The 24,316-nt window shown below is 36.5% G+C and overlaps 10 protein-coding genes and 5 non-coding genes across 15 annotated transcripts; 9 read left to right on the plus strand and 6 right to left on the minus strand.

Moving 5' to 3' along the window:
- Window positions 1–1,906: 1,906 nt before the first annotated feature.
- On the minus strand, window positions 1,907–3,290 carry iff-2 (Eukaryotic translation initiation factor 5A-2). Its single transcript, NM_001383905.2, has 3 exons — window positions 3,153–3,290; window positions 2,414–2,566; window positions 1,907–2,337 (listed from the first exon to the last, which is right to left on the minus strand). The coding sequence occupies exons 1-3, from the start codon at window positions 3,279–3,281 to the stop codon at window positions 2,134–2,136; spliced, it is 486 nt and encodes a 161-aa protein (NP_001369877.1). The 5' UTR covers window positions 3,282–3,290; the 3' UTR covers window positions 1,907–2,133.
- Window positions 3,017–3,098, minus strand: F54C9.12. Its single transcript, NR_003409.1, has one exon. It is a non-coding gene; the product is annotated as a small nucleolar RNA F54C9.12 (small nucleolar RNA).
- A 1,337-nt stretch (window positions 3,291–4,627) lies between the features above and the next one.
- F54C9.14 (PID domain-containing protein) lies at window positions 4,628–6,085 on the plus strand. Its single transcript, NM_001267231.2, has 4 exons — window positions 4,628–4,849; window positions 4,922–5,164; window positions 5,622–5,855; window positions 5,901–6,085. The coding sequence occupies exons 1-4, from the start codon at window positions 4,754–4,756 to the stop codon at window positions 6,042–6,044; spliced, it is 717 nt and encodes a 238-aa protein (NP_001254160.1). The 5' UTR covers window positions 4,628–4,753; the 3' UTR covers window positions 6,045–6,085.
- Window positions 6,039–8,465, minus strand: stc-1 (Heat shock 70 kDa protein 13). The gene is made up of 8 exons (NM_063407.7): window positions 8,406–8,465; window positions 8,235–8,348; window positions 8,099–8,183; window positions 7,919–8,045; window positions 7,519–7,867; window positions 7,108–7,474; window positions 6,935–7,024; window positions 6,039–6,501 (listed from the first exon to the last, which is right to left on the minus strand). Exons 1-8 carry the CDS (start codon window positions 8,431–8,433, stop codon window positions 6,309–6,311), a joined length of 1,353 nt encoding a protein of 450 aa, NP_495808.2. The 5' UTR covers window positions 8,434–8,465; the 3' UTR covers window positions 6,039–6,308.
- Window positions 8,466–8,936: 471 nt separating this feature from the next.
- Window positions 8,937–9,182, minus strand: F54C9.3 (Ovule protein; the record flags this gene model as incomplete). Its single annotated transcript, NM_063408.7, has 1 exon — window positions 8,937–9,182. One exon carries the CDS (start codon window positions 9,180–9,182, stop codon window positions 8,937–8,939), a length of 246 nt encoding a protein of 81 aa, NP_495809.1.
- Window positions 9,183–10,292: 1,110 nt separating this feature from the next.
- On the plus strand, window positions 10,293–10,313 carry 21ur-12386. Its single transcript, NR_051447.1, has one exon.
- Window positions 10,314–10,360: 47 nt separating this feature from the next.
- Window positions 10,361–11,414, minus strand: col-38 (Cuticle collagen 38). The gene is made up of 2 exons (NM_063409.7): window positions 11,258–11,414; window positions 10,361–11,129 (listed from the first exon to the last, which is right to left on the minus strand). The coding sequence occupies exons 1-2, from the start codon at window positions 11,393–11,395 to the stop codon at window positions 10,404–10,406; spliced, it is 864 nt and encodes a 287-aa protein (NP_495810.1). The 5' UTR covers window positions 11,396–11,414; the 3' UTR covers window positions 10,361–10,403.
- Window positions 11,415–11,466: 52 nt separating this feature from the next.
- On the plus strand, window positions 11,467–11,615 carry F54C9.15. The gene has a single exon (NR_051448.1). It is a non-coding gene; the product is annotated as an Unclassified non-coding RNA F54C9.15 (non-coding RNA).
- Window positions 11,605–11,888, minus strand: F54C9.17. The gene has a single exon (NR_051449.1). It is a non-coding gene; the product is annotated as an Unclassified non-coding RNA F54C9.17 (non-coding RNA).
- F54C9.16 lies at window positions 11,757–11,898 on the plus strand. Its single transcript, NR_051450.1, has one exon. It is a non-coding gene; the product is annotated as an Unclassified non-coding RNA F54C9.16 (non-coding RNA).
- Window positions 11,899–12,252: 354 nt separating this feature from the next.
- rpl-5 (Large ribosomal subunit protein uL18) lies at window positions 12,253–13,312 on the plus strand. The gene is made up of 4 exons (NM_063410.8): window positions 12,253–12,447; window positions 12,500–12,682; window positions 12,728–13,066; window positions 13,115–13,312. The coding sequence occupies exons 1-4, from the start codon at window positions 12,259–12,261 to the stop codon at window positions 13,283–13,285; spliced, it is 882 nt and encodes a 293-aa protein (NP_495811.1). The 5' UTR covers window positions 12,253–12,258; the 3' UTR covers window positions 13,286–13,312.
- Window positions 13,313–13,410: 98 nt separating this feature from the next.
- Window positions 13,411–15,228, plus strand: bcs-1 (Mitochondrial chaperone BCS1). The gene is made up of 4 exons (NM_001027020.6): window positions 13,411–13,648; window positions 13,693–14,319; window positions 14,530–14,824; window positions 14,966–15,228. The coding sequence occupies exons 1-4, from the start codon at window positions 13,422–13,424 to the stop codon at window positions 15,143–15,145; spliced, it is 1,329 nt and encodes a 442-aa protein (NP_001022191.1). The 5' UTR covers window positions 13,411–13,421; the 3' UTR covers window positions 15,146–15,228.
- Window positions 15,229–15,669: 441 nt separating this feature from the next.
- On the plus strand, window positions 15,670–17,392 carry F54C9.7 (uncharacterized protein). Its single transcript, NM_063412.3, has 6 exons — window positions 15,670–15,827; window positions 16,189–16,383; window positions 16,432–16,601; window positions 16,695–16,918; window positions 16,964–17,118; window positions 17,188–17,392. Exons 1-6 carry the CDS (start codon window positions 15,681–15,683, stop codon window positions 17,320–17,322), a joined length of 1,026 nt encoding a protein of 341 aa, NP_495813.1. The 5' UTR covers window positions 15,670–15,680; the 3' UTR covers window positions 17,323–17,392.
- A 474-nt stretch (window positions 17,393–17,866) lies between these two features.
- puf-5 (Pumilio domain-containing protein 5) lies at window positions 17,867–20,113 on the plus strand. The gene is made up of 5 exons (NM_063413.5): window positions 17,867–18,008; window positions 18,052–18,689; window positions 18,735–18,980; window positions 19,028–19,434; window positions 19,478–20,113. Exons 1-5 carry the CDS (start codon window positions 17,903–17,905, stop codon window positions 19,740–19,742), a joined length of 1,662 nt encoding a protein of 553 aa, NP_495814.1. The 5' UTR covers window positions 17,867–17,902; the 3' UTR covers window positions 19,743–20,113.
- A 261-nt stretch (window positions 20,114–20,374) lies between these two features.
- On the plus strand, window positions 20,375–23,839 carry F54C9.9 (Protein KRI1 homolog). Its single transcript, NM_063414.5, has 11 exons — window positions 20,375–20,465; window positions 20,516–20,567; window positions 20,613–20,895; window positions 21,471–21,557; window positions 21,602–21,865; window positions 21,913–22,027; window positions 22,124–22,465; window positions 22,517–22,730; window positions 22,786–23,297; window positions 23,350–23,511; window positions 23,613–23,839. Exons 1-11 carry the CDS (start codon window positions 20,382–20,384, stop codon window positions 23,718–23,720), a joined length of 2,223 nt encoding a protein of 740 aa, NP_495815.1. The 5' UTR covers window positions 20,375–20,381; the 3' UTR covers window positions 23,721–23,839.
- The last annotated feature ends 477 nt before the right edge of the window (window positions 23,840–24,316 follow it).

The following is a 24,316-nucleotide window of genomic DNA, read 5'->3' on the forward strand; positions in this document are numbered from 1 at the left end:
GGCAAGTTCCGTTAGACCGGAAGTGAAATGGATGAATACAGGAAATGATACACGTGTTGAACTCTTCAACTTTTATAAAACATCCGGTTTACAGGTCAAAGAATCTTTACCTACTTTTAACAGGTATGTTTTAAGCCTACACTTATTTAATTTATTAGCTTTCTCAAGTACCAAATTAATTTGAATTTTTTAAACAATATTTGGTTTAAGACATTTTCGATTGAACAAATATTGTGAATTTATCATATGTATGCAAAAATCTAAATCTCTAGAAAACACGGGAAAATTAACCGGATTGAACGTTTCTTTAACAAAGCTAATAATTTATGTGTTATTGTTTTCAAATACAAAAAAACAACTCATTTAAAAACTAGGTGATGAATAAGAAACCAAAAGAAATTTATATTTTTTCAAGTAGTATTCGATTTCTCGCGTCTGGTGTCCACCTCAAAAAAAGCAGATTCGTGTTCAATTTGAAACAAAAAGAAGAAAATCATTCAAGCGAAAATTCAAAATTGAAAACATAAAAAGAGAAACATATATCTAAAACCATGTCAAAGAAAGCTTTTACATGTCATTTTTTAAAACTACTAACGACTAAAAAATTGAAAAGTGACGACACGGCGATAGTGGTTGTTATTCTATTTTTGACGGGTGGAAGACGAAACGAACGAGGACAATTTTGTTGAAGAGAAAAAGGAACGGGCGGTCCGTCGGGAAATGAGTGAATATGAGACGGCTCAGCCACGCCCATTTTCTCTTTATTTATTCTTTGATCCGTCATATTCTTTTTTCAGATATTTTGAGCGGCGATTCTGAAATTTGCAAATTATATTCAATGCCTGATATGCTTGTTTTAAATTTCTGATGCGAATCAACAATGCAAACTCAATTTGAACTATTACACGGTCTTAACTAAGTTTTTGTTCATACAAACGAGGTTTCAGTTACAGAAGTTAAGAAATTCAGCACGATACTTGTAGAAAGTTTTTTAGTGCACCATTGGCAGATTTCTACAGCTCGGTTTGGAAAAGCTGGTAACGTGCCCTTGAAAGCTGTCAAATCAAAAATGAAAACAGCGTCAATTTCAAAAACATTGAACCTTATTCTTGAACTAATTTATAAACTAAAATAGACAATACAACAAGTATGCTGATAATTGGTAAACACGTGTCTAGACTTTAAAATCCCATTAGAAAGGTCGAGTTGTTACCAAGAAGCTTTTAAAGTTTTCCACGCCTCTTGTTTTTGTTAAAATTAAGTTTTGAAGTCAAGCAGAGAAAGGTATAAGTACGCAAAAAAACAATATGACCGTTCCAGTAAGTGAAGATATTTTTATAAAAGTGAGCCAAAATAACCTAACAAGATACATCGATATGTTTCTTTTCAGACTGAAAGTTGAAAGAACGAATGGAAATTCTAGGCACTATTTTGATGAAGCTTGAAAAACGTATAAATCACAGGTGTCTCTTGTCAAAAACGGTTGCTTTACGAGTCATTAAACATTTCCAGGATTGCGTTTATAGGAAAGCGTTTAGAACTGAAAAACTTAAAAACTCTAGGAATTATTCTTTAGTAACATATTTCCTAGTCAATCGAAAAACAAAAGAAGCATCTGACTAAGATTCTGGTCAGATATCTCCCAGTACCGGAAATGAAATCGCTTCTTTTCTCTTCAACTATTCCTAGATTCAGAATCAAATGAAAGTGAATCGAAAAGCAACTCTCCGTGCAACTTCATTTATAAATCAAATTTAGTCAATTGTTGTGCGTGTATAAGAGAGAGTGTGTGAGATGATGGAACAGAAACAAATTACCTACGGATGATGATGGAACAAGAAGGCAAAAGAAAAAACGAGTGAATTCATGGAGGTGGATTGATAGTTTTTAAATAAAATGGAAACCAAAATTTTCTGATAATTTATTTGAAATTAAATTCTCAGTTATGTTTTGAAAAAAAGCAAAAAAAAAAGTTAATGAAAACAAGAAAAATAACACGAGCACTTGATGATGGGTTATACTTGAATTCTGGAATGGAATGTCAAGCAGCACCATTCATACAGTGAAAGTTTTGCGGGGTGGAACGGGGGAATCAGGATTCATGAGCAGTTGGCAGGGGGTTCCTTTGACGATTTATTCCTTGGTGCTGACCTTCCATCCGAGGATAGCCTCTTCTCCGATAGCAGAGACAACTTGGACCAAAACGGATCCCTCGTCCTTCTCATAAGCATCACGGATCTGTTGTCCGAGCTCAGTATCGGGAAGCTTGAGGTCATCCTTTTGCTCGCAGGACTCTGGGTCCATGAGGGAGCAATATCCGTCATCGATGGCCATCAACTGAAAGAACAAGCATATTGAAAATTGAATAAAAATTTAGTGATAGTTTAGCAATATGAAATTTTGGAAAACCTACCAAGTACTCACGACGCTTGACGACTGGAACATCCATGTTGTGGGTGGATGGACAGATATCTTCAAGCTTCTTGCTGGTGAAGATGTCGATGGCGACCATGTGGACCTTAGCGTGACCGTGCTTTCCGGTCTTGGAGGTCGACATTTCGACGATCTACAACTTTCAGATAACTTTTATGGTTACGCAAAGTTGATTTGTCCACATTCTAGAAGCATGGTGCTACGATTGTATGTATACTTTTTTTTTATTCCTCAAATATTTTTTGCAATTTTAAAATGTTAATATTTAAATTAGAACTAAAATTCAAATTAACTGTCTTAGAATTTCCTTCCGGTAAAAGCATGGCGGGGTGTCTCTGATCCGCCTCTTCACTCGCCTCTGAGAATATAAATATCTGGCCTATCTAATGTTTAGACTAACAGTTTTTAGGATTAAATCATATCATCTTATCTGGGTATTTTGTGAGCTAAATAATTTCAGGAGTTTTTTGTTTTGGAATTAATTATCAATTTGGTAAGCTTTCAGTTTTTGTAAAAAACTATGAGTGAATAGTTTATATAACTATATATATAGTTCTTTCATATTTATTGGGTTTTTGTTTGAGAAAAAGTGCTCAGCAGTTTTAAAAAGTTGGCATCACCAAGTTTCAGCCGAAACTTATCCAAGTCATTCATCGCACTTTTTCACAAAACATCTTCTAAGTTTATTTAATTTTTCAACATTTTAAAACAAAGCGAACCTTGCATGGGCGTCCCTTGATCATGACATGCTCGTTCTTACGGAGAGCAGAGCACTGCTTTGGGAATGTGGCAGCAGCTCCAGAGTCTCCGGTGTGGAAGTGCTCGTCGTCGTGATGATCGTCAGACATATTGGTACCCTACAACGCACAAGTTAATTTTTTAAATGATAACAATATTTAAGAATAAATAAAAACCAGAAAAAATATAGTAAAGCGTCAAATACATAGTCCTTAAGAAATGGGGACCTAGATCCAATTTGATAAATCTACTAGTTTTTACAGCCATTTCAAAAAAGTCAGCAAATTGAATGTATCTAAATTGATTTAAACCATAATAACCTAAAAATGATGACAAATAGAAAAAACATCATCAATCAATAATTTATCATATCAACTTAGCATATTGTAGGTAGATACTATATCTAAGACAAAAACCAAGCATTCCCTAATACTTACACAGTTTTGTCTTGAAAATCACAAGAAAACAGTCTGAAACTTTTCAAAAAAAGACTTTCAAAAGTTGCCTAAACAGTTGCGAAGGTCTTACGTAAATACGGTTGAACTCGGTATCCCATCACTGTGTGTGGGTCGCTACGCAGGCAATAACCAACCGCGTGGCCGTCGACGGAGCGTGTATGCACCGGTCTTGCAGGGTTGAGACGGTGGTGTAATGGTGGAGACACTGACAAACATACAATTTTGCAGTTTTGGAGAAAACGGAACATATCGAGACAGAGGAGCGGGAAAATGGAGACAAATAAGAGTTAAGTTGTAGGTTATTGTAGTAGATAAGATAAGAGTTGTAGTAAGTGAGTATACTAAAAAACGGGCATGAAAACAATTTAGATAAGTTTTATTAATTTTAAACATTGAATTAAAATTACATTCATGAGCTGGTTAGTAAATATATTTATTATATATGGTTTACTATATGTACAGTTTACCAATTTGTTCCAGACCTACTAATCTATTGACAACTAGTGTGTCTATTCAATTTGGTAATTATTCAATTTTTCCCTACTTAAAAGTTGAACAAATTTGTTTTTGAATTTATTATAATGTATTAATAATAAAAGCAGAAACAAGTAAGATACAAGTTATTAGACAAGTTATTAGAAGTTATTACACTACAAAAACTATCATAAAATACATTCGTGTAGTTTGAGGGGAAAGGAAGTATATCAAAACATGGTAAGTTAGTTATGGATTGAACCCCCCGACAACCTAAATATTCATGACTTTTACACAACTGTTTTTGTTGCCTCAGCTCCTGCTTAAGTTTTAAAAAAACTTGGATTGAACTGATTATGAGCATTGTAGTCACCAACGAAGATCTCATTAGATGTTGCAGTCTCTACTGAAGCTGCTGAAAAATTTAGATTTATTTAGTTTTAGGATATTTTAGGACATATTTTAGGAAATTGACAAAAACATATTTTCTACGAGCTTTATACTTCAATTGCGTTTTTTTTTTTGGAAAATTTGGCAATTTACCAAAAATTTGAAAAATATTAAATTATCCTATTTAAATTTTCACGTTTTGCTCAACCGCTTCTGGTTCGTTTTTTAAAAATTTATTTCTGTACTTACGATTTCTAAAAATGCCAACTTGTATGAAGACTAATTCACAAAAAGTGATTTTTACAAAAAATGGAGCTGTGGCAACTCGAAAAATTGAAGATCCTACTTCTTTCACTGTGAGTTAGACGGATTTTGAAACGTTTATTTTGCAAACTGAAAATTCAAAAATCAAATGGATTCTTGTTCAGATGTCGTATAATTGTGTGAACAATTATCTTGCTGATGCATCTTGTGATCCTCAAAGAATGACTGTAACATGTTGCCAATCGGAAAATGGAAGGAATTTTGTTTCATTTGCAATCAGTGAAGTTTCTCGTCGAACTGCTACAGAATTAGTCGATTCAAAATATTTTGAAGCTGCGTTCAATTCGGCTGATAATCGGAAATCGCTTCGTAATGCTTGTGAAAAAGCAAAACGATTTTATATGGAGGTACTTCGATCTTTTCAAGATTCAAAGAACAAAGATCAAAGAAAACAATTTTGTAATAATTATCGTATGTCTAATAATTAAAATTGGCAAAAAAGGTCATCTAGATTATACCTGCACGGTGTAGTCAGTTTGGAATTTTATGTGAGTACAGTAAATAGGTTCGGTGCGAGATATCTTACATGTGTACATACTCATATAGTTCCCCAGCTGATAGACCAGAAATTGCGAGAACTTTATATCTTAAAGATGTGCCATGCTTTTCTATTGGTGGCTCATAATAAAGTCGCTCCTTTCTAAAATAAAATACCCGTGCCTCCTGGAAGTCAATTCTTCTGAATACTTAAGCAACGTGCTACTTTGATGTGAATATCTTTTGTAAAAAATAATATTGAGAATGAATAATAGTCTACAGATTAGCTTCCAATTCATGCACGTATCTCTAAATTCTAATTTCCAGCACATTCTCTACCACAATCCATTTCCCCCGAAACAACGTTTCTCGTGTGTTATTGAAAAATCAAAGAAGACAAAGAAAGAGGTATCAAATAAAAGATCTGATGAATTCTTGGTCAGAACCAGAAGAACTACATCAAGTATATCAGTATTGGAAGGTACAATGTCTTTGACTTCAATGTCTTCACATAGTCAACTCTCGACGACAACGCCATCGACTCCGATTAACTTGAAACAGGTGGGTCACTGTAGTATCAAATGAAGTTCCTATATTTGAATTCAGGCAAGCCCTCATCCTAGTCACGTTCCGAACGATTCTCAAATGGTTATTCAAAAAGCTCCAACTCCAGCTCCAGCAAAAACACCAAAGAAAGGAGCATCAGATGAGCAACGACTTATGAACACATTTAACACTTCTGAATACTAGGACCATTTTTATTAGAAGAAAAATAAATTATGAAGAGATGGAATGAATGACATTGCACAAGCAGACTAATCACAGAGTTAACAGGGGGAAATGGTATAAAAATCTTTGGAAATTTGATAGAAAAGTTTATTAGATGCACTAAAAATTTCTAGCAATGCAGATTTGATCCCAAGTTGTTGAAAATAAATTACACTATGAGTATCCCGTACAGTTCGAAAAGAAAATAGAAAATGACTAATGTTTGGAAAAAAAATATTCTAGAAGCTACAATTCTGAAATAGTTCGATCTTTTTCGTTTTCTTTTTGCTCTTCTGTAAAGAAATGACGTTTTCTTCGTTTTGCTGGTAACTCCATCGCGGCTACTTGTAGAGGCCATCCACCACCGATGACACCAGCTTGAACAGAAGCTCCTGTTACGACGGCAAGTTCTGGGTCGACACCGTAATTGGCAGACTTTCTGAAAAAGTTAATCTAATTGTTATCCAGATGCGAAATTTTCACTCAAGACTACGGTGCATGGTCTCGACACGAAACATTTTTGCTGAATTCAAAAAGGTGTGCGCTTTAAAGGGGTACTGTAGCTTCAAAATTTCGTTGCAGCGGAATTTTCATTATTTTTTTTCTAGTTTTTCAATGAAAATAAATTAATTTATTAACAAAAACAAATAAATTTTCACCAAACGAAAAAAATCTGCAAAAATGTATATATTAAAATTCTGCAGCAACGAGATTTTGAAATAACAGTACTCCCTAAAGGCGCATACCTTTCTGGATTTAACAAAGATTTGTCGTGTCGAGACCAGGTGCTGTACTTTTGGTGTAAAACTCAGACAATTTTCGTCCGGGTAATTAATAAGATGTTTTCAAAGTTAATCAAAATAAGGACTCACTTGAAAAATCTGCCCACAATTTTTCTGACGGCAGGAACTTGTGTTGAACCGCCAACGAGTACAATTTCGTCCACATCAGCAGTATCCAAACTGAAAATAAATGGTTTAGTTTTTAAATTTTGTAATTTTTCTATACTAAAAGTTTTTATTTTAAATCCTCACTGAAAACTAACTTTGCATCAGCTAAAGCTGCCGTAATTGGAAGTTCAATTGCCTTGAGTAAATCGCCATTCAAAGTTTCAAATTCGTCACGTGTTAATTCATAATTCCACTTTCCGACTGTTTTGAGATTAAGTGAAATTGTTGTGGATGGAACATTCGTCAGCCTGATTTTTCCTTTTTCAACTTCCATTCGAATTTGTTGAATATCCTCTTTGTTATCAATTGTTTTCCCGAATTTCTCGGCGATTTTTGAAATCAAATGCTTTTGAACACGATCATTGAAATCTTGGCCTCCCAAACGATTATTTCCAGCCATTGCTTGAGTTACAAAAACTCCTCCTTGAAGCCACAATACGGAGACATCAAGAGTACCACCACCTAGAAAGATAATTCAAATTAATTTAATAATAGTAATTAAATACCCAAATCAACAACGACAACATTTTCAACTCCTTGTTTTTTGTGCAATCCGTATGCCAACGCGGCCGCTGTCGGCTCGGAAATTACTCTCCGAACTTCCATTTCTGCGATTTCAGCAGCTTTGGCTGTGAAATTTCGTTGTTTCTCATTGAATTCAGCTGGACATGAGATAACTACTTGTCCAAGAGTTACGCCCAAATGTTTAGCAGCTGCAGATTTCAAGTATCCAATTATGAGTGATCCGATTTCTTCAGGATATACGTTCTTGGTGCCCGAATCGAGAGGAATTTCGAAAAATGCTTTTCCTTCAGAATCCAAATTTATTTTAAATGGATATCGTTTTTGATCAGACTGAAAACATATTTTTTGAGTTGCATTATTTGTTACAGAATAGGAGCATACCAAAAAGTCCTTATTATTTTTTTCAAAATTTCGTCCAATAAATCGTTTTGCATCATAAATCGTGCGTTTTGGATTGTGTTCTTGTTGTTCCGTGGCTCTAGTTCCTATTAATACGGTACCATTTGGTCTGGAAACTTTTCTTTTTGTTTTAATTATTAATACTAAATCATTAAAACTTACAAGAAAGCAACGACACTCGGTACTGATTTCTTGCCTAGGTCATCAGGTAAAATGATCGTTTCACCAGTTACAGCATGGTAGATACCTGCAACATTTTAAATTTTTTTAAATCGATTTTTTTTTCCAAAAATCTCACCTATTGACGAATAAGTTGTACCTAAATCAATTCCTGCTATTTTTGGAGGTGGTGGAGGTAATCCATACTTTTGTCCTAACCATCCAGCTAACAGTAAGATGAATATTCCTCCAGCTGCAATAAAATAACTTTTCTTTGACAATTTAATACGAATCATTCTTTGAAAATTACCTAGCAATGATCCCGTTGCGCCTGCCATCGCCTTCTTCTGTCCATATAGTATTTAACCCCCTGAAAAATAAAATTTTAAAGAAAATTTCGCAATGAAAACAAGAATTGATTTTATATTTGACGAATTTCAGGCGCTGACGTGTGCTAAAAATTTGGTTCGGAAAAAATGTGGCAAGTGCGCCCCCTCGCACTAACCAAATAGGAGGGTGTTCAAATGAGGAAAAGTGATTTGGAATACGAAGGAGAAACCGTGAACTTGGATTTTCTCCAAACAAAATCTGATTTTTCGAATAAAATTACATTCAAGACGAAACAAAGTGAACTTTTGTTATGAGTTTTCAGTTATTGCTCTGTTTGGTATCAATGTATCTGTTGCTGGGTACCGTATACCAAGCTAGTCGTAACACCAAGATATGAGATCGAAAAGTATTCAAATACAATTGCAAAGTTGTTTTATTGAAAGTAATTAGGTAGAAAATTTATTGCCAAAAAGAAAAATATTTACAAACAAAAAATACAAATCAAGAATTACTATTGCAACGATAAGTCAGTCTTCCGCCCCTTGTACGAATTATCCAGGCTTTGAACTTGAACAGTTTTAAATTTGTCTCTTTTCGTTTCAGCCGAGTATTCATCTCTCTTCAAAAAATCCTGAAGTGTTTCATAATCTTTACGGGAAGATGTTGACGTGGCAGTTGCACTTCTGCTTCTTCCGACATTGACATACTCTCCTTCGACAACCTCATCTGGAGTCATATCGAGCTTCTTGGTGGACATTCTGAAAATTAACAGATATTTGGAAAAATGCTAAAAGACCAGAGGAAATGTAGGGAAAGGAAAATGGTAAATTTATGAAACTGAAAAAAACTGTCATCTGATAGTCCTAACTGTCCATTTTATAGACAACAAATTATATCACTAACTGATTGATAAATGACTGTACTAAAGCATCAAGGAGCACATAGAGCTAAGAGACACAGACATTATAATCTTTATATGTGGGTGTTTTCTTTGTTACTAATATCACAAAATGGGCAGAAATAGTTGATAAGCACATGATTATGTGTGTCACTTTCGGAAAAAAAAGTTATGTCTCAAGAATGTTGAAATGGTCAAGAGAACTGTTTATGAGAACTAGCTCCATTTCTTGTTGAGATTCATAAACATAAAGATTTGAAATTTTTCCAATGAAGTTGGAGTGTATAATAATTAGCATATTTCAAAATTTTTTTTTGTTATCACCCGGTTGCGATCTTTTAAATTAATGTTTACTTACTAATTAATAGGGTACCCGCTCTCGTCACTAACCAGGTGTGTTTCAAAAAATCTGTGAGAAAACAAGTGTTTTCTCGCAGATTTTATTAAAATGTACAATAACCCACTCTTCTTTGTTTTGATATAAATAGCCAAAAGTAGGTTGAATGCACACACTTTTTCAGAGAAGGTTCCATTTGAAAATTATTAGTTCGGGGTGAGAACCATATTTTGCCGTAAATAGAAAAAAAATGTTGCAACTGGGCACTGTGAGAAATTTCCAATACTTATGGTAACACATACATTTAAAAAATCTAGTCTCCGAATAAATATTCCATCAGACTGAGGATTTCACTCAATTAAACACGCTAATTTAAACCCAAAAGAAAATAATTTTAGGATTTTACAAAATTTTGGTAAAATGCCAAAATTACCAACAATGTGAGATTTTAAAGCAGTTTTGAGCATTGATGCATGGTCGAACCTCTAGAATGTTCAAAAATAAAACACACGTTTGAAAAATGTTATGCCCCAAACAATTTGCCTGTAAAATTGAAAAATGCTGAAAAAATGCTGAAAAATTTTTACTATTATACTTGGTTATTTTAGCTGTATAAGAATGGTTTTTAGCACTATTTCTGAATTTTGTAGGAAACACTAAAATTCGCGGATCAACTCATTCGTAGCCATAATCAAAATTTGAAATATAAGATTTTATTTGAAATTAAATCAAAATAAAATAATTTAGTGCTTCTTGGCTCTAGCTGGGCATGGGCAATAGTTAGCATCTGGTCCAATAGATCCATCCTTTCCTGGCAATCCTGGTTGTCCATTATCAGCATCACGTCCTGGTTGTCCATCTGGTCCCTGTGGTCCTTGTGGTCCTTGCTCTCCATCAACTCCAGAATCTCCGTTCTTTCCTGGTTCTCCTTGAGATCCTGGCCATCCTGGAGTTCCTGGTTGTCCTGGAAGTCCTGGTCCTCCAATAGTTCCATCTTGTCCAGTTGGTCCTTCAGATCCTTCAGTTCCTGGCTCTCCTTGTGGTCCTTGTTCTCCAGTGATTCCGGCCTCTCCTGGAGCTCCATCTTCTCCACATTGTCCTGCAGATCCAGATGCTCCTGGGAATCCTGGCTCTCCAATATCTCCGTCTGGTCCAGTTTCTCCTGGTGGTCCTTGTGGGCATTGAATGCATCCTCCTGGAAGATGATGGGTAACAGCCAGAGATACTCCAGAAGCTCCATCACGTCCCTTATCTCCAGATGGTCCTTGATCTCCACGTCCTCCTGGAAGTCCTGGTGGTCCTGGTGGTCCTGGTGGGCATCCTTGAGAGTTGGCATCACAATTACATTGAGATGGATAAGCAGAACGCTTGTTACGGAAAACGCTGGCGAAAGCGGCACTGCGGGATTCAGAATCAAGAGATGGCTTGGTGAATCCAATCATACGATTCCATGCATCATCAGACATCACCTGAAAACAGTTTTTTATAGGCATATCCAGTTGAATCCTTTCGGAGTCCAAGTTGACTATAACTCATAGATTTATAAAAAACTAATACTTTAAATATAAATACTAACAGGTTTATCATAATTACCAACCTTCATGTCATGGACTCCAGTTACAATTTCTTCTCTCATCGTGTCAATATCGACAACAATGGAATGCATGGCGACAAGGGCGCCAAAAACGGCAACCAGCGAAATAGAAGCACAAACGGGAACCAAATATTTTGACATTTTTAGACGATGTCTGAGTGTTCCATCAGGAAACGATTCATTTTAATAGTGAAGACGTTCGTGGTGAGATATAATGTGAACTTGAGAGAGATGCGTGACGGTACTGGAAGCGAATCCACTTTTTTCGACAGCGCGAAGAATCGAATAAAAAGTTAGGACCGTATGGGAAATTGTTTCTAAGTTTTTGGTGCAAAAAACCATTAGTGATAAGGAAAACCTGCTTTTCCGTCCATTTTTCATTGCCGGATAATCTTCTTGAGTGTTTTTTTTTCTGATTTGCATTAAAATTGGTTTTTTAATATCTCAATTCATATACGATTTGTTTTCTGTCTGTTTCCCTACTAAAAACTTATATTTTGAAGTTAATTCACAACGTTTTCTCGTTTGGAAGCGATGCCTACCGTACCCTTGCTGTTTGAATTCCCGCGCCTGCGCATCAAACTTTATGTGTGCAGTGGCGGTGTACGCACACCATCAACTCGCGTCTGATTGCGGACTTGAAGCAAATTTGTGTTGTCCTAAAAATTTTCTATTCTTTTTTTGATTTTTCAGTGCTTTTCACGATTTTTTTAAAATAAAATTAAACAAAAAATAAGATTACACTGATTTATCGATTTTTAAAGTCACTGTCTACACTTTTTCGATTTTTTCGAATATTTATCGTTTTCTTTGCTTGAAATTCCGCCATCTTTGAGAGTTTCATTGTTCACTCGTAATATTATTTTTGTTAGTCATTTTTTGCTAATGGCGAACGCTAGAACTTCCCGTTTCCTTCGAAAATAAGCTTGGTTTCTTCCCGATAATCGTTTCGTTTCTCTCTTTCTATACAGGATAGTTTTAAAAATATAATATTGCAGAAGAACATGGGTCTCGTCAAGGTCATTAAAAACAAGGCCTACTTCAAGCGCTACCAGGTCAAGCTGAGACGTAGACGTGAGGGAAAGACTGACTACTATGCCAGAAAGCGTCTTACCGTCCAGGACAAGAACAAGTACAACACCCCAAAGTACCGTTTGATCGTCCGCATCACAAACAAGGATGTTGTCGCTCAGGTAAGGTTTTCATTAATTTCAAATGTAGAATATATTAATTTAAGTGTTTCAGCTCGCTTACTCCAAGATCGAAGGAGACGTCGTTGTCGCTTCGGCTTACTCCCACGAACTTCCACGTTACGGACTCAAGGTCGGACTTACCAACTACGCCGCTGCTTACGCCACCGGACTTCTTCTTGCCCGTCGTCACTTGAAGACCATCGGACTTGACTCCACCTACAAGGGCCACGAAGAGGTATTTTGTATTTCTATTTGATCTTACTTTAAATTCATACTTTAGCTTACTGGAGAAGACTACAATGTAGAAGAGGAGGGAGACCGCGCTCCATTCAAGGCTGTCCTCGACATCGGACTTGCTCGCACCACCACCGGATCCAAGATCTTCGCTGTGATGAAGGGAGTTGCTGATGGAGGCATCAACGTTCCCCACAGTGAGAGCAGATTCTTCGGATTCGATCAAGAGTCGAAGGAGTACAATGCTGAGGCCCACCGCGACCGCATTCTCGGAAAGCATGTTGCTGACTACATGACCTACTTGAAGGAAGAGGATGAGGATCGTTACAAGCGCCAATTCTCCAAGTTCCTTGCCGCTGGATTGAACGCCGATAACCTTGTTGCCGTAAGTTGAATTATTCCTATTTTTGTAACCAATGTTTAAAATATTCAGACTTATCAAAAGGTCCACTCCGCCATCCGTGCTGATGCCTCTCCAGCCGCAAAGAAGGCTGCCAAGCCATCCAAGAGACACACCGCCAAGAGGCTCACATATGACGAGAGAAAGCAACGTGTTGCCGACAAGAAGGCCCTTCTTCTCCAACTCAAGGAGCAACAGGAGTAACTCTCTTTTTGTTATTTCGTTTTCAAATGAATGTATTTGTTGACAGTCTCGAGTTTTGTTACAATTTGTTCGAGTACGATAAAATTATACATTGGATTTCTTGATTTTTGAAGTCTAAATTTCAGTTAAAGTTAAGATGTCGGAAAATCCTGTCGTTTCCGATAAAAAACCAGGCCCATCAAAAGACTCTTCCTTTTTCTCCGATTTGTATGACAATTTGAATCAAAACCCGTATTTTAATGCGGGAGCTGGTCTAGCGGGAATAGGAATAGCAATGAGCTTTCTGCGGAGGACAGCTCAAATCAGCAACACGTATTTTCGTAGGCGTTTTATGATCAATCTTCAAATTAATAACGAAGACGCGTAAGTTATTTACAGAAATCCATCAGAAAATATAATGATTTTAGAGCGTATCCATGGCTTCTCGATTTCATTAATAATCGAAGTGCTACCCAAACACGGAATTTATCAGCGAATACAGTTGTTCATCAAGCTGAAAGTGGCAAAACTGAATTATCAATATCATTCCTACCTGGCCATGGAACTCATTTTTTCGTCCATGATTATCGATGGATCAAAGTCGAAAGGCAGCGTGAAAAGCAAGTTATCCAGCGAGACGGAATTCGTACACCATTTGAAACTGTCACATTGACTACGTTAGGCTCAGATGTGAAGTTTTTCAAACGGATGCTCGAACAATCTGCAAAAGAAGCCATTGATAACGCTGAAACGGGTCTTGTCATCTATCAAGCTGTTGGTCCACAATGGATTCGATTTGGTGTTCCGAGGAAAAAGAGAGACATTGAATCAGTTATTCTTGATGGGAGAATCTGTGAAGAGCTGGTTGAAGATTTCCAAGAATTTATTAGTTCGGCGACATGGTATGCGGATCGAGGAGTACCTTATCGTAGAGGATATTTGTTTTATGGACCACCTGGAACTGGAAAAAGTAGTTTTATTTCCGCATTAGCGAGTCATTTTGGATACAGTGTGTGTTTATTGTCTCTAAGTGAAAGGACACTTGATGATGACAGGTTAGTAATATTTTTAAAAACAACTTAGTTCTTTTTTGGAGAATAATAACAAAAATTTAGAGAATAAAAACAATTTTGTAGTTAAATAGATATATTTGGTGATACGGTTGATATTTTAATAATTTAAATCAAAATACCCACAGATGGTACTCTAAATTTTTAGTAAATAGTTTGTGAAAATACAGTCTTTTCAATGTGATCTTATTTCAGACTGAACCATCTATTGAATACAGCACCACCAAATAGTGTTGTGATCCTGGAGGACATTGACGCAGCATTCGTCAGTCGAGAAGATCCCATGTCCAATCATCCTGCATATCAAGGTCTATCCAGAGTCACTTTTTCTGGTCTTCTAAACGCATTAGATGGTGTCGCTTGTGCTGAAGAGCGACTCACATTTATGACAACAAACTATGTAGAACGACTAGATCCTGCATTGATTCGTCCTGGACGCGTAGATAGGAAACAATATTTCGGAAATGCTACGGATGGAATGTTGAGCAAGGTTTGTAAAGTTACCATGTTACTAATCTGTACAACTGGCTTTAAAAGTTATTAAAAGTTCAACTCGGTTCTGTTCAATCAGACATTCATTTTCAAAATAATGCAAAATGTTAAATTTTAAAAAAGATTTTTGTAATTCCAGATGTTTTCACGATTCTACCGACAACCTTCCGATTCTGTCCTTGCTGATGAATTCGTGAAGAGAGTATCCGAACACAAAACTGAACTGTCGCCAGCAATGATTCAAGGACATTTTCTGATGTACAAGCAGGATCCTCGAGCGGCTCTCGACAACATAAAGAACATGTTCAAAACAGTATAGGAGTTCACTATAGTTTTATTAACACGATTTTTTTTGTTCTAGTCTTAGGAGATTTTTTTTGAATATAAATTAGTTGTTTTGTCTCGCAAAGCCTATCGATCTGAAAAGCCCATCGTTCGAGGGCTCAGCGCCAACCTAAATTAGGCATAACGAGGCGTGCGCGTGTACTGCTTAAGAGTGTTTGTTGCACATAGAGAAGAAGGGTGAAAAAGCGGAATAGAAAAAGAAGCAGAAAAAAGAGGAAAAGGACGGCTTCTTCATGAAGACGAAGCAAAATAGACGGCGCCACCCGTGAGCTGGCGAGCACCGAGGTCTTTTTCTTTCGTTTTTCATGCTTTTTTGTTGTCTAGATCATAAGAAATTGTGTCAGCCAATTTTCCAGAACTCCTAGAACCTTTTATTAGCGTTCAGAATTAGAATTCGGTAAAATCAAAAAGAGATACCGTATCCTTTCAAAGGTACATCCTTCTCAGGATTTGTGCGTCTCGATACGAACTCGCCGTTTTCCAACTTTTTTAAAATTTCGCATTCAGGAATGAACCAAAAGCTAGCATTTATTGTTTGCTTCATTCTCTCAACTGTCTTGGCAATTCATACAATCAGAGATTTAAATGGAGTAATTGTGGAAAATGATAATGACATCTGTGATGGAATGTGTCATTCTAATTACTCAGACATTATTGTGAGTTGTTAAGAAGAACATTTAGTGTTATTAATTTCTTTTAACCCTAGAGATCTACCTTCAATAAGGGGAAATTAAGAAAAAGTGCAAATAATATTGTAGGTACTGTACTCTACGGTTACTGTAGTCGAAAAGTTTGGCCTGTGGCAGTGCCTCATGGGTCTCGATACGATCTAAGCCAAATGCTTTAAAAATCTGAAAAGTGTTCATTAGATAGGGAAATGGAATATGGGCAAAATTTTTATAATGCATTTTCATTTATGATTGATAATCGATTTTAACTGGAAAGATTAGGGAGTCTCATGAAATTTTTAAAATTTTTAAAAATTTCTATTCTAAATTCGAAACTTCTAATGTATAGAAAGAATGTCAATACGGATGCAATCATCGTTCTGGAATCCGTGAGCGTCTAAATCCCTTCCAATCCTGTTTGGGAGCATGTGAAGCTCGATTCCGTGTAAATTATGCTGAAAGAGGCAATGACACAGAATTCATCAATCGTGCCTGGGAGGCATGCCTTCACGCATGTAGGTTGCCTTACAAGACCAAAATCCGGGTAAGTCATCATATTATTGAATTTATATTTCCAATTTAAGTTCTTTAGTGGAACGTCTATATTGATCTACGTTCGGGTGAACCAATTTGGAATTTCGAACGTATTATATCTGATGGGCATCGGATTTCAAGTGAGGCACTGGAATATGATGATCTTATAAGTACTGTTGCATTGCGAAAAAGTCATTTCTTTATGGATCCAAGTAGCAAATTGAGATTGTGAGTTGAATGATTTATCATTCATTCTATATTAAAGGGTTACTGTAGGGTCTTAAGAGTCTAAAATATAATTAATTACACATGTACTTTTAGCCCCAATTTAAACGTATATGAGACTGATAGTAGAGCCATGCAGTTGATTATGATGGAAATGCTAAAAAAAGTTCGTCAAGAAATCACAAGTATGGCCCCACGGCGTTTTGATGGAGTATCAAGCATTGACTATATTGGCCCTCGTCTTGTCGAAAATGGACCAAATGGTCCAGTTATTAAGGATATTACTGAATTGGAATATCGTCCAAAGGATGTACTCTTTTGTAGGTTGTTATTTTTTTCAGCTTGCAAGAAATTTGATAATTAAGACAAAGGAATGGTGTTCAAGATTGAAGATCTTTTTGATAATTATGAAGAATATCAAGATCATCGAACAATGTTCATGTATTTTTCGCTCATCGTATTGGGATTTGTCATGATTTGTGGATGTTTCAAGTTGAGAAATCACTATGCAGCCACTGAGGTAAGAATCCAAATTTCTTTAGTAGTTGTTAATTGTGTGAACAAATGAAACCAACTTCCCAATTTTCAGGCCGCACGTCTCCGTCGTGTCACTCATCAAGATGGAAGTGATGATTGGACTAAACGGATTCCAACTACCGGAGAAGCTCCACCATACTATTCTCCTCCTGAAAGAAAGAAGCTCTTCGACTTACTAAAAGAATAGTTCTGATCAGTCAGCCATTTCTATTTTTCTGTGGCCCCTTCATGTTGTAAATAAATGTATTATTTTTTTGGGAAAACTTCATTTATTCGGGCGGTTTCACTGAAAACTGTTTAATGTCTCTTCAGACAGAAACACAATTTCGACGAGAAAAGTGCAGTCTTATCTTACTGTAGCTTTAAAGGCGCACACCAATATTTTACTCAATCGTAGTTCGCGCTGTGAGAACATTTGGACCAAACAAGGGATTTTTTGCAAAAATCATTCCATCAAACGCTTCATTTCGTATTATTGCTGCTTAAAAACAATTTGTATGACTTAAAATTGGCTTTAATAATGTTTTTTTTCAATAATCTTAATTTTCAGACATAAATATCAATTAAAACTTTGATCTACTCTGTTTGATCTGCCGATTTTGATCACCGGCGGGAATATTTTGCATTTAATTTTCTATTCGCCGGCTGCTCTCATTTCATAATTTCATTTCATTCAGTATCTCCTTTTTTCCTAAAATATTGTGTTTTATCGAAGTTGTATTTATTTCTTTAGATACTAACCTGTACTCCTGTGACTCTGTTTCAATATGAGTGACAGTACTGGAAGAATCAACTCGAAAGCTTCGGATTCATCGTCGATCAGCGATCACCAAACTGCCGATCTCAGCATTTTCAACGGATCCTTCGATGGAGGTTTGTCTTACTTCGCGTTGCTGTAAATTTATCATGTTTTCAGGTGCATTCTCATCGTCCAACATTCCTCTGTTCAACTTCATGGGAACTGGGAACCAGCGCTTCCAATACTCGCCACATCCATTTGCCAAGTCGAGTGATCCGTGTCGTCTGGCTGCCTTGACACCGTCTACACCGAAAGGCCCATTGAACTTGACTCCTGCTGACTTTGGGCTTGCCGATTTTTCCGTTGGAAACGAGTCGTTTGCCGATTTCACCGCCAACAATACGTCATTCGTTGGAAACGTCCAGAGCAATGTTCGATCAACCCGTCTTTTGCCTGCCTGGGCTGTCGACAACAGCGGAAACATTCGGGATGACCTCACTCTCCAAGATGTTGTTAGCAACGGATCGCTTATCGATTTCGCTATGGATAGAACTGGAGTCAAGTTCCTGGAGCGCCATTTCCCAGAAGATCATGATAACGAGATGCACTTTGTGCTCTTTGACAAACTTACTGAGCAGGGTGCTGTCTTCACCAGTCTTTGCCGCAGTGCTGCCGGAAATTTCATCATCCAGAAGTTTGTTGAACATGCAACCCTTGACGAACAGGAACGCCTCGTCCGCAAGATGTGTGACAACGGATTGATCGAAATGTGCCTCGACAAGTTTGCTTGCCGTGTGGTGCAGATGTCGATCCAGGTATAACCTAGTAAACTTATGATTTCTAGAATTTACTTGTTTCAGAAATTCGATGTCTCGATCGCGATGAAGCTCGTCGAAAAGATCAGCAGTCTTGATTTTCTGCCACTTTGCACCGATCAATGCGCCATCCACGTTCTGCAGAAAGTTGTCAAACTGTTACCAATTAGTGCGTGGAGTTTCTTCGTCAAATTTCTGTGTCGCGATGACAACCTGATGACTGTTTGCCAAGACAAGTATGGTTGCCGTCTCGTTCAGCAAACCATCGACAAGCTGTCTGATAATCCGAAGGTATTACTATTTCTTGGAAATCGATGGGCTAATGTTAAAATTTCCAGCTCCATTGCTTCAACACACGTCTTCAGCTCCTGCATGGACTCATGACATCAGTGGCACGCAACTGCTTCCGACTTTCATCGAACGAGTTCGCTAACTACGTCGTTCAATACGTCATCAAGTCCTCTGGAGTCATGGAAATGTACCGTGATACAATCATCGAAAAATGTCTTCTCCGTAACATTCTATCGATGTCGCAAGACAAGTATGCTTCCCATGTTGTGGAAGGAGCTTTTCTCTTTGCTCCACCTCTCTTGCTCTCAGAGATGATGGACGAAATCTTCGATGGATATGTGAAGGATCAGGAGACGAACCGTGATGCTCTGGACATCTTGTTGTTCCATCAATACGGGAACTATGTCGTCCAACAGATGATTTCCATCTGCATTTCTGCACTTCTCGGAAAAGAGTAAGTGCAACCAATCCAAATCAGTTCAACAAAACTATTTTAGGGAACGTAAGATGGTGGCATCGGAAATGCGCCTCTATGCCAAATGGTTCGATCGGATCAAGAATCGTGTCAACCGTCATTCCGGCCGCCTTGAGCGTTTTTCCTCTGGAAAGAAAATAATCGAGTCGCTCCAGAAGCTCAATGTGCCAATGACGATGACGAATGAGCCAATGCCATACTGGGCTATGCCAACTCCACTCATGGACATCAGTGCCCATTTCATGAACAAACTGAACTTCCAGAAGAATTCCGTCTTCGACGAATAATGTAATTTTGTGTATGTACCCCTTACTGCCACAATACCCCAGATTTTGAACATATTTTATCGCACCCCCATACTCGCCCATTGTACTATTAATTGTTTTTTAATTGATACCTACTCGCCTCTTTTGTAAGTCGCTAGATTGTGCCTCTACTAGAAACGCCATCTAGTGATAATAACCGACGCTTCGCTTCTTGTTGCATATGTAGTTGACCCCATCGCGTACTTTTGTACATTTTGTGCTTATATAACTTTTGTAACATAATGGAAGTAATTTTTAAAGGTTGCTATGGTGTCGTAATAAAGACAATTGTAGCTTGAATCGTGTTTCTATACTTTTTATTATAAAATCAGTATTTATAAATCAGTTGACTGTCATTGGTCATAAATATATCTTATAAGAAGGAGATAATTCATTTTTATTTGATCGAAGTTCTTCAAAACTTGCGTTTTTTTTTCCACGAAAATTAATGCAAACGCGCTCGGTTGAACTCGTGTTGTCACATCTCTTTTTCTTCGATTTTTTGCCAATTTTGAGAATTTGTTCTTTTTATTATATTAGTAAGCTTAATGTTTTATTTTCCTGATGAAAATTTGAATTTTTAAATATTCATCAAACAAGCTTTATTATTTAAGAAACAAAATGAACAAGAAGAAGAAGGTTTCTCTTTTTGGAGAAGATGACGCAGAAGAGCAGCAAAATGGAGCTGGTTGGGAGATTAATAAGGTACATATTTATTGTTGTGTTTTAAATACATAAAATTATATTTTTCTCAGGGTTATGCTCAAAAATACGACAATTGGAGGCGATTGGAGGAAATGCAGAAAAGTAATTTATCTACTCTGCTTCGTTTATTGACAATTTTGTTTTCAGTTAAGGACAAATATGGAGATATTGATGATGACGATTCGTCAAGTGAATCAGAACCGGAATGGACCGAAGGCCATGAAGAAGCTTTCCTTAAAACACTTGGAGCTCTCAAGTCCGGAGATAGTTCATGTTTTGAAAACGGAAAAGGCTTTTTCAAAGACGTTCAGGATGCTCCATCGAAACCAAATAATAACCCCAAAAAATCTAAATCAGAGAAATCAAAGAAGAAAGACGAAAAAATGACAATCAAGGATTATGAACGAAAATTGGTTCTGGAAAAGGGAGGGTTAGTCAATTAATATTTAATAACTTGCAAAAAAACTGAAACAAAAAATTTTCGCAACATTTTTTGGTTTAAAACTGTATAATTTCTACGAAAGTTCAAATTATCTACTTGTTAATTCAATGCTACTGGAAGACTAGATTTATTGTGAGTCGAGGTTCACAAATATTTCTCTAAAACGAGAATAGTTTCTAAAAACTGCTTCCACGTTTCAATCAGTAAATTGAGATAATATCTGATATATGAGCACATTTTGTTGACCTAAGCTTGTACATACAAATTTCCCATTGAATAATCCACGCAACAAAGACAAGCAGGGGGCATCTTTTTCCATGCGCTCTCATCGAAATACATACTATTTAAGTATGGTGCCCCCTGCTGTCCAGTCCATTTGCATGTGTCCATCGGGAGATGGAATCCGATAACATCTCCTTTCTCATAGTGGAAGCTCTTCTTTTCATTTTTCCCCTGGTAGTTTTGGCTTCATTAGTTAGTAAAACTATTTCAGTGAGTTCATTGAACGCGCTGTAAATGCTGAACGAAACCTTTTTGAAACCTGAATATGGACAATTTTGCAGACAAATCGACGAAAGTGATGAAGAAGCCGAGTACAACAAGACTCAGCAGAGGGGATACTATGAGGAGCAAGAGGAAATCAGAAAAAGGTAATTTTCATAAATCAAATAATTTAAAGCGGATAATATTTCAGCCTCTCCGCCGCAATTAACGCTGACGATGGTGCCGACGATGATCTTCTGACAGAACGAAAGAAAACAAGTAAAGAGCAAGAAGACGAGGATGAAGATTTTTATCAATGGATGAAGTCGGAAGATGGAAAAGCTGATAAAAAGAAGGCAAAAGAGTTGAAACATCTGAAAAAATTTTGGAAAGATGATAAGAATATGGATGAATCCGATAAATTTCTCAGAGACTATTTGCTGAATAAAGACTACGAGCCCGGAGAGAATGAAGAGTTAGTTGTTTCCTGAATACGTAAAAATTAATTTTTAAATTTTCTAGAAATCCAACATATGAGGATATCGTAGCTCTCGAAGAGGATGAAAAAGACCTTGACAGCAATAGAAAATATGAGCATAAATTCAACTTTAGATTCGAGGATCCAGATCAGGAATTTGTAAGTATTGTTGTCAATATTTCCGAAAAAAGATTTTTAATTTCTATGAGAAAAATAATGACGATTCTCTTTACACCGTAAAAGATTAAAATTAAGATCAAACAATATCCTCGTACAGTTGCTGAATCAATGAGATCCGAAGATTCTTCTCGTAAAGACAAACGACACGAACGGGAAGAACGTAAAAAGCGTGAAAAGGCAGAGAAGAAAAAAGAATTGGCAGAGCTGAAAAAAATGAAACGATCTGAAATTGAGCAGAAACTTGGAAAACTACAGAAAGCTGCTGGAATCCATATCCCATTAACTCTTGATGAGCTGAACGCTGACTTTGATCCTAAGGAATTTGATAAAAAGATGCAGTCAATTTTCAATGATGAGTACTATGGAGTTGAGGAGAATATTCAAGAGAATGAGGACGAAAAGCCGATTTTCAGTGATGTAAGTTAACTGTTTTTTGTCTCCTACCGTATCCAACTCTCTCATTTCCAGATGGAAGACAGTGATTATGAGGATTATGACAATTTAGATGTAGACGAGTTGAAAAGAGAAGAACAAGAAGCTGACGATGACGACGAAGAAGATGAGGAAAGTGTTGATGATGAAGATGAGCAAGAAGTGCCAAAATCGAAAAAATCTGCAATGAAAAATGGAAAGTTCGATATGGTGGCTGCCGCACAAAAAGCAATGTCAAAGGATAAAAATGGTAATATTGTAATTTCAAGATATTTTTTGTCTTATCATCTGTTCTTCCTTTCCAGATAGTCGTCGGAAATCGAAAAGGAACGCTTTGAAAGATGCTCTTGCAAGGAAGAAACCTCTGTTCAATCCGAAGGAAAAGACGTTTGAGGAATATTTCAATGAATACTATGCTTTGGATTATGAAGATATTATTGGTGATACACCAACAAGATTCAAGTATCGAGATGTCGAGTCAAACGACTTTGGATTGAGCACTGATGAAATTCTGGAAGCTGATGAACGTCAACTGAACGCGTGGGCATCATTGAAAAAAGTTACCGCTTATCGTACATCACAGGAAGAGTTTTTCGACCGGAAAGCGTATCAAAGAAAGGCTGAAGATGTTAACAAAAAGAAACGAATTCTTTCAATCGATTTTGGAGGGAAAAAATCACTGAAAAGAAAAATGGAAGACGAACAAATGGAGAAGGAGATGGCCGAGATGAATGATCAAAATGATAACACCGAAGAAGATGCTGAAAAGAAGAAAAAGAAGAAGAAGAGAGGAAAGAAGAAGGTTAAACTTACTGAGGTTTGTATTAAACTTTGAGTAACTAGTTCTAAAATATTCATCTGACTTTCAGACTGAAAATCCCGAAGAAAATATGACGGAAGCCATTGAAAATGAAGTCGAAGAAGTTGACAAGCAAGAGCAATTACCTGTGCCGCAACCTGAAGAACCCGAAGCTGCTCACGAAGCTCCAAAAGAAGAAAAGAAGAAGACAAGAAAGAGGAATAAGAATAAGGTGGGAAATTCAATAATTTGAAACTTTTGTAAAATTGAAAAAAAAACATGAAAAAAGTTTTAAAAAAATTAAAAAACTATTCAAAACTCGAAATTTTTCAGAACAACGTAATCGCTGAAAAGTTCGGACAAGGAATGACGGATTCTCGCGTGAAAGCTTATGGATTGAACCCAAGTCGTCTCAAGAAGGGACTCGTTTATGGACAATAATCATCCGGTTGTTTTTTTCCTAATTGTTTTGTTTTATTAGTTCATTCTAATTGTTATTTTTGTGTTTTGTTACTGTTATTTTTTTTATTATTATGAGGAAAATGAAGTGTTTTTTTTGCATTTTGATTAAGTTTTTTTTTTCCTTTAAAGGTTAATTTTACCTTTATATTATCTTTATTATTAAAATTTTTCGCAACTCACCTACTTCCTCATTCTCCCACACTTTCAAATCCTAACCTTCTTTCTTCATTTCACAGACTGACATATTTAGTGCTCGCTTCTCTCCAAAAACATAGTCAGTGAGCATTTTTGAGAGAGTTCTTCGACCCTTGCTAGGTCCATCCTTCCTGGCTCCTTTTGCACCAATCTCTTCCGTCTCTTTTGTCTTTGAAAAGTACGGAATGGTGCTTTCCAGTGTAAAATGAGAGGATTTTGGTGTTATTTTAATTTATTTCGCTAATATTTAAGACTATTTATAAGAAAAAATTAAGAATTTATTTTCTAGCCTTCTACGTTTTTTGCTCGTAAATCCACGTTTACTTGTATTCCTATTTTTCAAAACGTTTCAAAATATTTCCGATTTCAATTTAAATATC

Source organism: Caenorhabditis elegans, chromosome II (assembly GCF_000002985.6).
Source record: "Caenorhabditis elegans chromosome II".
In the NCBI taxonomy this organism is placed as follows: Eukaryota; Metazoa; Nematoda; class Chromadorea; order Rhabditida; family Rhabditidae; genus Caenorhabditis; species Caenorhabditis elegans.